The sequence below is a fragment of the Pyxicephalus adspersus genome, chromosome 5, assembly GCF_032062135.1.
Source record: "Pyxicephalus adspersus chromosome 5, UCB_Pads_2.0, whole genome shotgun sequence".
Classification (NCBI taxonomy): domain Eukaryota; kingdom Metazoa; phylum Chordata; class Amphibia; order Anura; family Pyxicephalidae; genus Pyxicephalus; species Pyxicephalus adspersus.
In genome coordinates this window covers 45610720-45623798 of record NC_092862.1, presented here as the reverse complement: position 1 = coordinate 45623798, position 13079 = coordinate 45610720, and the positions used below count along the sequence as shown (strand labels likewise).

Genomic DNA, 13079 nt, shown 5'->3' with positions numbered 1-13079 from the left:
GAAATGAGGACTTACTCTATAATTTGACTGGTTAGGAGAAAGATTACTTTCAGAAGATAGGGCAGTATTGTTGTCCATGTATTTTGCCATCCATTAAACCCACAAGGATTACTCAGACAGGCTTGTGTTTTTCCCAGTAGACTATGGAGTCTAAAAATGGAATCTAATATTTCCAGCATCACTCGCCTATAATATGCACTTGCATCAGTCTTCTTTCAGAAGAGATTCATAGTCTACGTCATTCCACTTCCATCATCAGGTACTTGACTGGCAGTGTGGTAAATATTCATGTTGAACACTTAAGATGGAACTTTTCAATTCTTTGGGAAAATACTTTCCACTAATCTTTTTTATATTTGGAAACAAAAAAAAACATATTTCCATACACACTGACACTTGTTATTTAGATCAGCATGAGTCAATGTAAAGCAAAAAATCAAAACCAAATGATCTATAAATCCCAGGTTACTTAAAGTAATAGTCCTGTTTCTTTAAAGTACAGTTACGCAATTTAGGAAAGGTACTGGGGAACCAGGGCAAATCTTAAAATCAAGATAATCAACTGTATATTTAATGATCGCTTTGGCATAATGTATTTGAACAAATCTAATTTGTAATAATTACTAATATTTACAATATCCAAAAAAAAACATAATAATTTTAACAAATACAAAAAAATGCCATCGATTTTGTGTACATATAAACATATCCAATATTGTTCCAACTTTCAAGACCAAATAAAGTCATGTAAACATATAGAATTAATTAAGCTAAAGCTTTTAGTCAATGCACAAATGTAATTTCATTTAACTTACTTTTCAAACAGTAGACAAAATTGCATTGATTACAAAAATTTATTAACACAAGCTTTGCACACTTGATATAGCATTAATCATTTTTTTTTAGTTCTAGATAGGTGTCATAAATTCTGTTTGATATTATTAATTCTGTTGCACACAAAATAGACTTACATCTATGCAGATCTTAGTATATCAGATCCACTTCATTTAGTAAGGCTGTTGGCTTTGCTGTAAATCATACAAAGGTTTGAATACTAAATAGATGATGCGGTAACTACTCGATTCAACTAGGAAAGCAAATAAACCCCATGTTAATTCTACAGCTAACACACAATATAATAACCCTGTCTACTAATAACAAACACAGGTGAAGTCTACAATACAAGCTGATGTGTTGCAGCATTGTAGGGCCACAAAAAAGCCATCTGTGATTCGTGGCAATTTAAAAGGCGAGGAAAGGCACGAAAGCTGCAAACTGCATCCTGTGTCACATTGCTTGAGGAGAATGTAAAATGAAAGACTGATGTTATGCACAGGACTTGGGTGCAGACTGAATTCCCATGTGCAATCCTACTGCTGGCAATAGGATCAGCTGGCAGTGCTGAGCCTCGATGGGAAACTCAAGTCAAGCTCCTTTGATTCACCACCTTCTGATCAGACTTGAAGGCAGTAAAAGCTGAAAGGTTTGTTACACTTTCTCTAGCAGTGTTCCTGTTCTTCATTTAGACATTGGTGACTCAGATGAAGTTTTCTCTTAGAATGTAATTTTAAGTCAAAAGAAAAAAAGTATTTACATTTCTCTAGACATGTATATAGACAAAAGCATGATCATAATGGGAAAGATACAAAGCATGTTGCTTAAGACCTCAATTTCTTTGTGTTTTTTTCAACACTTTAGATGCTTTGTGACTACTACATGATGATATATATATATATATATATATATATATATATATATTATAAAACAAAACGTGGTTTGTATGAAATAATTTTTACTAAGCGATAAGTCATTATGTAGAAAAATACATTTTACCGTTTAAAGACTCAAAAAACAAGGAACAAAACTTTAGTAGTAGTGCATAATTATTTAGTAGTAGCTACAACAGGGGATCCTATCCTTACAAGAGTTTGCATAAACATAACACTTTTTGTCACAATATTTGAAATAACTGAGTCAAGGGATGACAGTACTAAAATGGTGAAGGGGAAGAGATAAAGAGGCAAAACTCTACAAGAAGACAGCAATATAAAGAAACCTTTAGGTTAGAGCTGAAGAAATATTTTGGTAGATTCACAGGATGAGAAGCATGGACAGCACTGGAGAGAAACACATTATACTTTGTATCACGTTCCATATACCAAGCTGCCCATTGTCAGTGAGGTAATGGACCCATACAAGGTGTAGTTTGTTAAATATTTCCCAACTCTGTTGATAGGTCCACAACCGTGTACTTCATTTTGGGCAGTTCCTTTAAACTGTGCTGTACCTATTTTCAGCTTGGACTTCCGATACAGAAGAGTTGTCCAAACCAACCAGACGCATCTGAGCTTACATTGGTTTATTTGTTAATGGACAACACCAAGCTATTTCTTATGCTTCAGCGTTATAAAAGATAGCCCACTGACCCTCAACTGGCAGGTACATGTAGCCACTTTGCCAGGATTTCATTGCTATGTGGCCAAATCAGTGTTAAGATCATTACTTGCTTTGGGGTTTAGGACTCCACCAAAAAAATAAAAATATTTTGAAGAGTCCATAAATTTGGTAGAGCTGTTGCACTATTAGGGAACTATTTAGGAAACATAAATACATTTTAAAAATGTCAAATAAAGACAGAGCAACATTTGGGAAATCTAAGAGGAGGAACAGTGCCCCCAGAAAGTTTAAAGGGGCCTGTGCTAGGACTCACTAAGGGCAGAATCTCTAATATCTTTCAGTGATTCTCCCAAATCCTTGCCAACCCTTGCACTAGGTTCACTGGATCATCATTTATCTATGACTATCAGCAAAAGGTTCAAATTAACATACTCAACCCTGTTACGGATAAAAATACTATCCATTTAATTTCAAGTTACAAAAATAGGAGCAAAATATTTAAAACAATGATTGTCTTTTTTTCTCTATTTCTTTTTCTATAAAAAACATAAACAGCTCATGTGAATTATCATTTTGTGCACACTTTATATTTGTTTCCTATTTCTTATGTATATTTATATATAATATATATATATATATATAACTTATTGATTGGTCCACAAAGTAAATCTGTGCGTTCTCTAGTGCTTTTATACAAAAGAAAAACAATATTATTATCAAAATATTCATTTAATGGCTTTACTTCATACATAAATACATGTTTGTAGATAACACAGGAGCGATGATTGTTCAGTCAGTTTGGAGATGACTTTTTTTTTTGTTTTTTTTTTTTTTCATTTTGTTGGGGCTGTATACACAAGGGTGGCTGGTTGCTCATCGCTACAAGTATGCTACTCGTCGTCCTTTATTTTTAATTCTTTGTTTATACCTTTTCCCCAGGACTGCTGCCAAGTATTTCTTGACAGCCATTTGTTTTCTGTAGCGGCTGTAGCTGTCAGTGAAGATGCCGTCTGAGTGCCGTTTTGATAGGGGTTCTGAGTCATCTTCCAGGCTGCTACTCACTGCACTGCAATGGCAAAAAGCAAAAGTTGCAAACTACAGTATATTCTCTCTACACTGCATCCAACCAGCTGTATCTGCTTACATAAACTCTATTTAATATACTAAGGTCTGGAAATAAAGCATGCCACACCAAATGGAAAAGTTCATGGATTACCAAGTACTTTTCAAAGAAATATGTTCTTTGGGACTCAACTTTTTGTGACGCAGCATCTTATCAAGTCTCTAGTCCTCCTACAGCCAACTCTATCTTCATCATAAGTAGCATTAGCAGATTACACATTTAAATTCATGAGGGTTCCCAAAAAGCAGAGAAGGCTGGACGAAGAAGAGTGGATTTCAACTAGACTTTAACAACATTGATTTGTAACATCAGAAGACAGTGACAAATACTAAGCTTATTTATCGAAGATTAGGAGAAAGGGGTTGTCTCAGACAATCAATTGTCTACAAAAAACAATTCGTATCAAACTTGCTCTAGACAAATGAGAGATGGGATAGTGAAAGCCTAAAAAATTGTTATGATAGGGCAGCTCGGCCTGTTTGTTATTTTGTTTCCTAGTTGAACTTTTATAAATAATGTTCCAGACCACAGAGATAATGAAAACTAACATATTTATCCCACCTTCCCCACAGGGACAAGGAGTCCCATAGGAGTTCTAAATGCCATTACACTACTATAGTTCACAAAACTGACCTGTAAGCATAAATCACTCTGAGCTAAAATGTTATTTTCTATGGATTTAAAGAGACATTTGGTAAGCTCATGTGTACTAATTTACTAATGGGTACCATGGTACAATTATAAATTAACCAAAGTAAAATTATAAATGTCCCAAGTCAGATGTTACATTTGATTTCATACCACTGACAATGCAGATGGGACTGGCTGCTGCTATAGATCAGCTATAACAATAAAATACATTTTAAGATTTTTTTCTTTAATAATGTTTGTGCCAAATACATGTAAAATGCAAAAAATAATAAGTGACATAGTTTTAAAGCAGTGAATGTGACAATCACCAAACATTCACTAATTTTAAAACAAATCTCCTAGGTAAAATGGAGTGAATGTAATTACAAGGTGCAGTATGCTTAACCTCAAACCTTATCTTAAAATGTCTATAAATCTATGTCCTAATTTACCAAACACTTCATTACTGTAACATTCACTATATATTTCAACACTACATGGACAGATCAATTTTTATCTACGAAATGTTTTACAAATACTAAAACATCTAACATAGCCTATATTGTATTGGAGATGAGAAATGGGTTTTGAGATATTGTTTGTTATCTGTTAGCAGTTCATCCGTACTTAAAGCTAAGCAGGAAAACTAGGTTTGTTAAGTAATTTGCTGCATAGATCATCTTTACGATCTGATTTATCCCCTCCCTTGCTGATTTATTTTGGCCTAAAACAGATGCATCTGACAATGAACCGTCTCGCCTTGGAACACAGAGGCCATAAATTATTATAGAAGGATTCTATTTTATCACCTCTGACACCAGAATGCATAAATGTACAGCATATATTCTTGTGTCACAACATCAGCAGTGTGGGATTTTTTTAATAATTAAGTCTTATCACTTACAGGAGGCAAAAAGCAAGAAAAATATCCTAATGTCAAAGCCAATTATTGCTGTGTAAATCCTAAACAAAGGGTACAAACATCTGCCACGGTGTCTACCCAGGCTCCATTAGGCAACCTTGTGCCTTGATCCTCATGTTAGACAATTCCCAAAGGCCTATGTCTCATTACCAATCACTACAGGGCTGTCCTGCCTTTTGCTACCATAATTGCCTCTAGAGAATCGCTGTCAACAGCATGAAAAGAGTTATGCTCATCTTGTGAAAAGTGTGGCAGCACATGAAGGTAGTGATTGGGACAAGGTCTGGGTAGCTTCCTAGTGTCCCCTGAATGGCAGACGTTGTTTCTCTTTTTTTTTTTTTTTTTTTTGCAGTTAACAAAGCAGTGATCCATTACTGTTTGGAAAAATAGATATATCATATAGAAAATCACACAGGGTAGTGACACTGTCAGCCAAATGTTCTACAAAAGGAATTGCTTTTCTGCAATTTACACAGATGTGCTACACATCAGCCCAGCCCTCCTGCATTTTTAATAGCTTTCCTGACATGTGCATCATTAGGCAGTTAAATATGGAGGCCTTAAATAGTTATCAATACAAATCGTTGTTTTAAGAGCAACTGCATTCCTGCCCAGTTAGCAATTCTGTGTGTGTGTGTGTGTTTCCCCATGGAGAATTTTAAATTAGGCTTTCAGTTTGCACTGCATCCATTGGTAATTTAAAGGAGAAATTAACAAAATCAACACATGTAACAGCTCTGACATAGGAAGTCACAGGTTTTACTAACTAAAAGGAATCCGTATAAGGTGACAATGAAGTTGGATAATTTAAGATGACACTTTGGAGGCAATATATTCATCAGATGAATTATTCATTAGTATGAAGCAAGGCCTTCCCCTGAGTGTTATTAAAATGTTACCCAACCCAGAAATCCATACTGCAGAAAGGTACACAACCTGCTGCATATTCCAAAGGAAGAGCGCTGACATATTGGACGATAAAAGGGTAGTGTTCCAAACGCAAAGAATTTAAATGCAGAGCCAAGTGGAATAAATAATACAGCCCACTATAATTGAATTTCTTGGGTGAAGCTGAGAAGTCTTACTGAAAGGAGGGAGATGATAAAAATAAATATCGTGACATTTAAACTCCATAAATTAGAAATGGATGCTGGGTGATGCTTTCCAGCAGAAACTGCTTAGCTTTGCCTCTAGCAAGCAGATCTTTTTTTATAAATACCATTCAAAACGATCTATAGGACAAAAATTGGTATAAATTTGGACTGGTTGCTAAGGGATACTGCCCTTTGTGCCTCTTTATTAGTTTACTAAATGGGCCCAAGTGTTAACCTGGAGTCATGCTTGTGGCTTTCAGGATCTCGACACATACTATGTTTTAAGAGCAAAGCCTTACCCTAAGCGTTTGGCCATCAGAGTATGCAGGTATTTCCTCGCAGACAATTGCCCCAGTAAATTCCTATAGGCTTTGTTTATTAGATCATCAGCATGTCTAACAGTGAAGAAAAAAAAATAAAAAAGGAAAGATGATTCCTGGAAATCTGACATCAACATGTGTTGTTTTCAAGAAAGAAGCATTTCTCAATGGATTGTGTGTATGTATGTATGTATGTGCACGGGGAGGGGTGGGTGTATCTGCCCATTATAGCTTCCTGATTATCCTTAGACTGATTTGTCACAGGGTCATGTTTTACTCTCAGTCATGTTCTGCCTGAAATATCCCTTCCACCCCCATCTCTCATTACTATATCACAGTTTTCTTGGATTAACATATATGTATAGCTTTGTTATTTCCCAAAATGCTGTTTAATTGCAAGATGCCACCTGATTAACACTGAATGTTATTAATTTCCATAAATTTCCATTTCTCCCTTTGAATTTACTTCTTATACTGAATAATTTGGATGCAATGCAGAACTTTCAATATGATCTGACATGAGACAGAAACAGCATTATTGTGTTTGCAGATTTTATTCAGTTATTGGTGACTACGCAACAAATCAGTTTAACTGGTTTTAGGTTATTTAGGGGAAAATTCTGAATTCACCTCTTTTCCGCTGGGTAATAAAACGAGTACATATCGTCAAAGACCGAGGCTGGATTTCCGATGCCGATCGGATTGTTATCAAATGCAAAGTCTGGTAAAGTGTTGCCGTCCTCATCATACACTTCATCTTCAAGCCTAATGAGCAAAGGAAAAAAAAGAGAAAGGAGAATGAATTGTAAGCCTCTTAATTAATCAAAAAATGCATAATGACTTGATCAGTGGCTTTCAGAGCAATGTAATCCCTGGCAAAGGTTCATTTATAGTGTCTACATTACTGGTCTTTTTTCTTTGAATATTGTTCAATGATGAGATGCCAGACGCTGATGGAAAAAGACCCCCTGAGACCCTATCAATCTGTAGGTGGGCGTGAGAGAAATAACAAGAGCAGCCCATCTGTGAGCTGACCTGAGGTTGGGGCTGGGCCAGATCTTGCTGCCAAATCCTACAATCATTAGTACAGGGAACTGAGAGCAGATAGGAGGTGGAGGGGAGGAAGGGGGGAGATTAGAAAGACTTGGGGGGGGGTTAAGAGATCCAACTTCCCTTTATTGGCAGAACAGCATCATCAAACACACTATCAGCTTCCAAACATTAAATCAGAACACTAAGCATTGGCCACAAAGCACTGAAAATACTTAGTAGTATCATTACCCAGATTCTCTCCCTGCAGAAGGAGGGGTATGTTTGGACAGACTGGGTCCTGACTTTGACGGGTTCGTTTGCTTTCATGCCAAGATCCTCCTCGTGATTTTTTTTTTTTACTTTGTATCTGCTGGGATGTAGGTCACCGTAAGCTATTTTTGTCAGTTTGCTCTGGAAGGGTTATTAATAATAGATGTTTCAAAAGTGTTTTACTCTTGCTAAATCTGGATCACAGTTTAGCTGTGTCAGATTCTCAGCACTACAGACAAATGATCTTGGGCATTATATAGATTAACATAGCCAAGGAGAAAAAAAAAACAAGATACACACCCAAACAGACAATGATTACTGCTCTCATTAACCATAACAAACATAGACAGCATTTTGGCCTTTTGCCTCTTCCTGAACTACAACTTCCATGATTTTGGAGGATGAGACACGGATGATAGGAGTCATGTGCCAGCAACAAGTATAAAAATTAATTTCATAAGGTACAATATTTATCTAGCTCTGCACAACAGTTACCAGTTGTAAAAATAGTCTTTTCCTAAAAAAAAATATCTGAAATTATATTAGGTTCTTTTTTTAATTTAATTTGTAATTGGAAAAATATTTGCTGGGATCTCTGTTCTCTTTGTTTACGCCTCAAATGTTTATTTTTAATTTTGACTACAATAGTTGTGTTGAAAGGTGTGTGGAATTTCAAGAGCAAACAATGAATTATTTATAAGTACAATAACCCAACTGAGGGATAAATCAAAGGCAAAATAAAGCTATGACTGACAAAAGCAATAAAAATAGTGATTATTTCATCAAAAACATTAGGTTATTCTTTGTGTCTTGGAGAAAGGAAAAGAGGCAAAATCATTTAGGGCTAATTCCATTTTCTGCTAAAACTACTGCTATTCATAAAAAAAATATGTATTGTGTTATTTTATATACACCTTTGTTTTCTTATAGGGAACAGTTTAATTAGACATTCTTGATTCTGTAAGTATTCCACTGTATAACTTGCAACTTGTTACTATATCTAACCATGCTGTTCAGTACTAAAACCTGCTGAATTCATTCATTCATATTTAACACAGTCCCAGTTATAACAATGATGCAGCTTGGGATTCCTTTGCTATTCAGAGTATTCAGTTTTTCATTATATACTATTAGCTAAATGCCAAAAAATTACAAACAGTAGTAACAATAGTAAATAGCCCATACAATAATGTTTGTGTATTAAAAATCACATTGTTCTGAACAGTTACTTCATATCCAGGAGAACTAAAAATGAATAAATATTTCACCGATCACAACAAATGTTTTACTGGCAACTTTAATATATTTTAAACACGTTGTCATCTGATTAATTCGTACAGCACAATAGCAGCAGTGCAGCTTTCTGTGTCGGGCAGAGCTAGCAAGTATCAGACAGAAGGATAAAGCACTAGGGGTTTTCCCGTCTCTTGTAGGTTCTCTTTTAAAGAGATATCATCACTGATATTAGATATAAAAATGCACATATCCCAATCTATGCTAATATATAAATGCAGTTATGCAGCTTGTGCATTCGGAATTTGTGTTGTGATGTATTACAGGGGTAACACAACAGTTGTTCATAATGTACTGAGGATATGTAAGAAAAGCAAGAAGGGTTTTTTTTTCTTTTTGGCCAGTTTAGACTGCTATCTAACAGAGGACTGTAGAGTAATACAATAATTCCACTTGATGTTTTAATTGTGTAGCCGCATGTGGTTAACAAATGCCTCATTTGTAAGACAATTAAATCAATGGGCTGCAAATGAGGTACCAGTGAACAAAGAGTTAACCACATGCTTCTGCTTCACATGTAGCTGAGTCCTTAGCATTCCATCAAAGAGAAAAAATACTTATATATCTGTATACATGAAAATTTGACATGCTAGCACATAAAAAAATAAGCACATGCTTTGCAAGCCCTATTACTGGGGCTTTACAGTAGTAATTCAGAAACTGTGAAACAGTGTGCAGAGTAAGAAAAACAATAGAAAATAATAGATTCACTACTGTTGTGCAGGTTGCGTTCCCCTTAGATCCACCTTCCACCTGTACCAATATTCCTATTCAGGTAATTACAGGTTTTGTTAACAGTTATCACCTTGAGTTTTGTACATACCTAAGTGCTGGGTACTTGAGTGCCGTAGGTGAGGAGTGGACAGCGCAACACATTATCCCGTACACCAATAGCCAGACGAGCAGTGCTTTCCTGCACATTGTCATTCTGTGGATGAGAGAAGTGGAGGAAACACTTTCAACAAGCACTTCTCATTAGCTCAGATCGATGTGAGATTTGACCTCAATTAGATCAATGCATATTTAAATAGGACAGGCATAATGTGTACACAATTCCTAAAATTATCTTTTAATATATTTAATAAAAAAATGCTGATGCAATTGCGGACTCTGTTTAGGCAATTCATATATGAAAACATGCATGATTCTTACCATATAAAAGAAAAACTCCAATGTGTTGCAAAAAAAAAACAAGTTAAAAATTGGGTTCCAAATTAAAGCCAAGTGTTGCAAGTTTCCGCACAGTCTTAGAATGCGATCTGCATTGCCTTGTCTGACAGGTTAGGAGGACACGAAGACTGACTGCTATTCTGATTAAAAGTTTGAAGCAAGCCACAGTTCCAAGGGAAAAACAAAGCTCAGTTCCGGATGAAGTGAAAAAAAAAAGCGGAATATCAAAATCAAGGATAAAATGCAACCTCCCTAGCTAAAAAATTAACTGAAAAAAAAATAAAAACCAAGAATCTGTTGCTGTTGGGGAATAAATAGGAGTGAGATATAAAAGCAGTAAGCCAGGGAGGCAGGAGAGCCTGGTGCAGCCTGTTAGGAGTCTTGGGCTGAGATGCTAACAATGAGATCAGATCTTCTCTAAGATACTTCTCCTGAGGCGTTTCTCTAGCTGCTTTCTTCTTCTCCTTCTTGTGCTGCAATTCAAGTTGACCAGCCCTCTGTTCTTGTATGTATATACATATATTTATATATATATACACACATGCAACAAGAAAAGATATATACTGCTACTTTAGGAAGAGCCAGCTTTGTCAACGTTTGTCTGCATATTACCTTTAAATACCAGCTATTGTTTGTGATTCGGTGGCGCTCGCATTTTTATCCATGGATCAAACAGCTTCCCTTTTTTTCAGAGTGTAAGTCACGTAATGATCCGGTATCAGAAAAGACGTCATCAGGCCAATTCCTTTAGGAACATAATAGCAATTCTCATCTTTCCTCACAGATGATCCGATCAAGTCAAGTTTTCTTATAAATATTCTGACACACACATTTCCTTCATTTCAACCACATTTGTGCTTTTTTTTTTCCTTTCTTCTTTGCCAAAATGTTCCAGTTAATTATTTCTGACAGCACAGGTGACAGACAGAAGAATGCAGTTTTCTCTGTAAATTACAAGAAAAAAAGTTTAATTCAGAAAAGCACTGAAGGTAAAGGGAGATGTTTATAAAGTGATAAATAACAATTATTTCATACTAAAAGTTCTATGTGTGTGTTTTTACACGTATGAGAACACATCAGAAAAGATTAAGTGAAAATCACAGATCTGATAAAGCTTTTTCGCCAGAGTTTCCTTAAATGTTTAATTTTTTTAAATGAGATAATAATTGACAGATTTCACTTATGGCTTGAAAGTCTCAATGGGTTTAATTAAAGGAGCTGTTCTTTTGGTGGAGGTGCTGAAAAGGAATAGCTTCTGGTTAAAAGCACTGTGATTTGAATAATTTCTCAGACATGATCAAACCATCTGTACATAAAAAAACACTCTTTTTGCACACTTGGAATTGTTTGCTTGTAACAAAGGGAGCTTTGTGTCCAATAAAATAAAATAACTATTGCTTATAAGTCATGATATGCTGCAAATTGCTATTACATATTAGTGATTTTCTATTTAGGTACACAGCTTGGTCACTGGGGAATAACACATTAACTGTTGATTTTACATAGGACTCTTAGGGGAAATCCCCCATTAGGCATTTTGGACGTTAAATATTGCTTTTTCCTGTATTGCTATTTCCTTTTTTTCCTTCTTCATTTACAGAAAATGACGTACGAACACTACAGTTACGTGGGTAGACCACCAAGATCCTCCCTAGACAATATGCTTCGAACATACTGTTCCGGCATAAATAATACTGGCGAAAGATATTTACAAGAATGTGGAATATGATGAGCAATTCAATCTGCTCTTTAATGATCATATTGTATTTTTTAATAAATGCAAAGAGAAGTAACCCATAACAACTTTTGAGTCATCTATCATTCACCATCTATGTGATGTGCTGAATGGAGAAAAATAACTTGAATTGCTATGTATTACTATTTATTACTCTGCAAACTGTCATTATTTTTGTTGGTTCTGCTTTTTCATTATTCTCCAAAATGTCATTAAATAAAACAATACAAACTACACATTGAGGTTGTTTGTACATTTGAAAATTTTATTACAGTATATATACCAGGCTACATCAAAAGTCTTATCAGTGCATTATTACATGTTTACCTATTTAATCATATTCAGTTTTTTTCAACTTCTTAAAAAAAAATAAGTTTTAAAACAAGATTCAACTTTAACACAATTTGTGGGATGTCTGCAGTGCCTGTGTCAAGAGAAGTGATTAAAGGGCACCACCATGTGGTCAATAGTATTATTACCACTCAGTTGGTGTATGGCAACAGGCAGTTCAAGTATTGGCTTAAATATACACTCATTTACAGCATGGGAAGAACACAGTATTTTCAGCAGGGTCTATTAAAAAATGCAATAAAACACAAGGTATAAATGTTACATGTAAATATAATTAACATATTGGATAGGTTTTTTGTATCTGTGTTTTATCATTGCAAAAATATCATATCTCTATTCAATGCAGATCAACTTGTAGAAATATAGATATATTCTGCAATATATAGCTTTTTTCTTGGTATCTGAGATACAAAAGTATTTAAATTGGCTCTGGTAGCATTACCTATATTAGGAGAAAATTATAGAAATGACAGCATATAGTTGTATCTGCCTTCAAGGCTACAGTGAAGGCAAACAGAACTAGCATTGCTTAAAACATTTTGTAGCAGATAACAAAAAATTGGTGAATATGGGCAAGGACTGAATTATTTAAAGGCTTAAATGGTCTGATTCTTAATTCCCAAAAATTAAATGTTACACTGCGTATTTGCTGCAAACTGTTGCATTGCTGGAAGCCCTCAATCCATATAACAGGCAACCATTCCAATATGCATTGGAATAGGTTTAACTAATTGTTCCGTGC

At 35.2% G+C, this 13079-nt stretch overlaps 1 protein-coding gene across 2 annotated transcripts; it reads right to left on the bottom strand.

Moving 5' to 3' along the window:
* Positions 1-835: 835 nt before the first annotated feature.
* Positions 836-11133, bottom strand: ADCYAP1 (adenylate cyclase activating polypeptide 1). 2 transcript variants are annotated; one of them, XM_072411357.1, is made up of 5 exons: positions 10234-11124; positions 9905-10009; positions 7117-7251; positions 6466-6561; positions 836-3463 (listed from the first exon to the last, which is right to left on the bottom strand). In XM_072411357.1, the coding sequence occupies exons 2-5, from the start codon at positions 10006-10008 to the stop codon at positions 3277-3279; spliced, it is 522 nt and encodes a 173-aa protein (XP_072267458.1). In that variant the 5' UTR covers position 10009; positions 10234-11124; the 3' UTR covers positions 836-3276. The 2 variants fall into 2 exon arrangements, with proteins under 2 accessions (XP_072267458.1, XP_072267459.1); XM_072411358.1 differs by lacking the exon at positions 6466-6561 and having other exon boundaries at positions 10234-11133.
* Between the last annotated feature and the right edge of the window lie 1946 nt (positions 11134-13079).

Coding starts and splice junctions, on each gene's coding strand:
- ADCYAP1 (XM_072411357.1), bottom strand. CDS start 10,008: ATGACAATGTGCAGGAAAGCACTGCTCGTCTGGCTATTGGTGTACGGG. Junction 7,252..9,904: donor CTCAAGTACCCAGCACTTAG/GTATGTACAAAA, acceptor TTTGCTCATTAG/GCTTGAAGATGAAGTGTATG. Junction 6,562..7,116: donor TATTACCCAGCGGAAAAGAG/GTGAATTCAGAA, acceptor CTTCACTGTTAG/ACATGCTGATGATCTAATAA.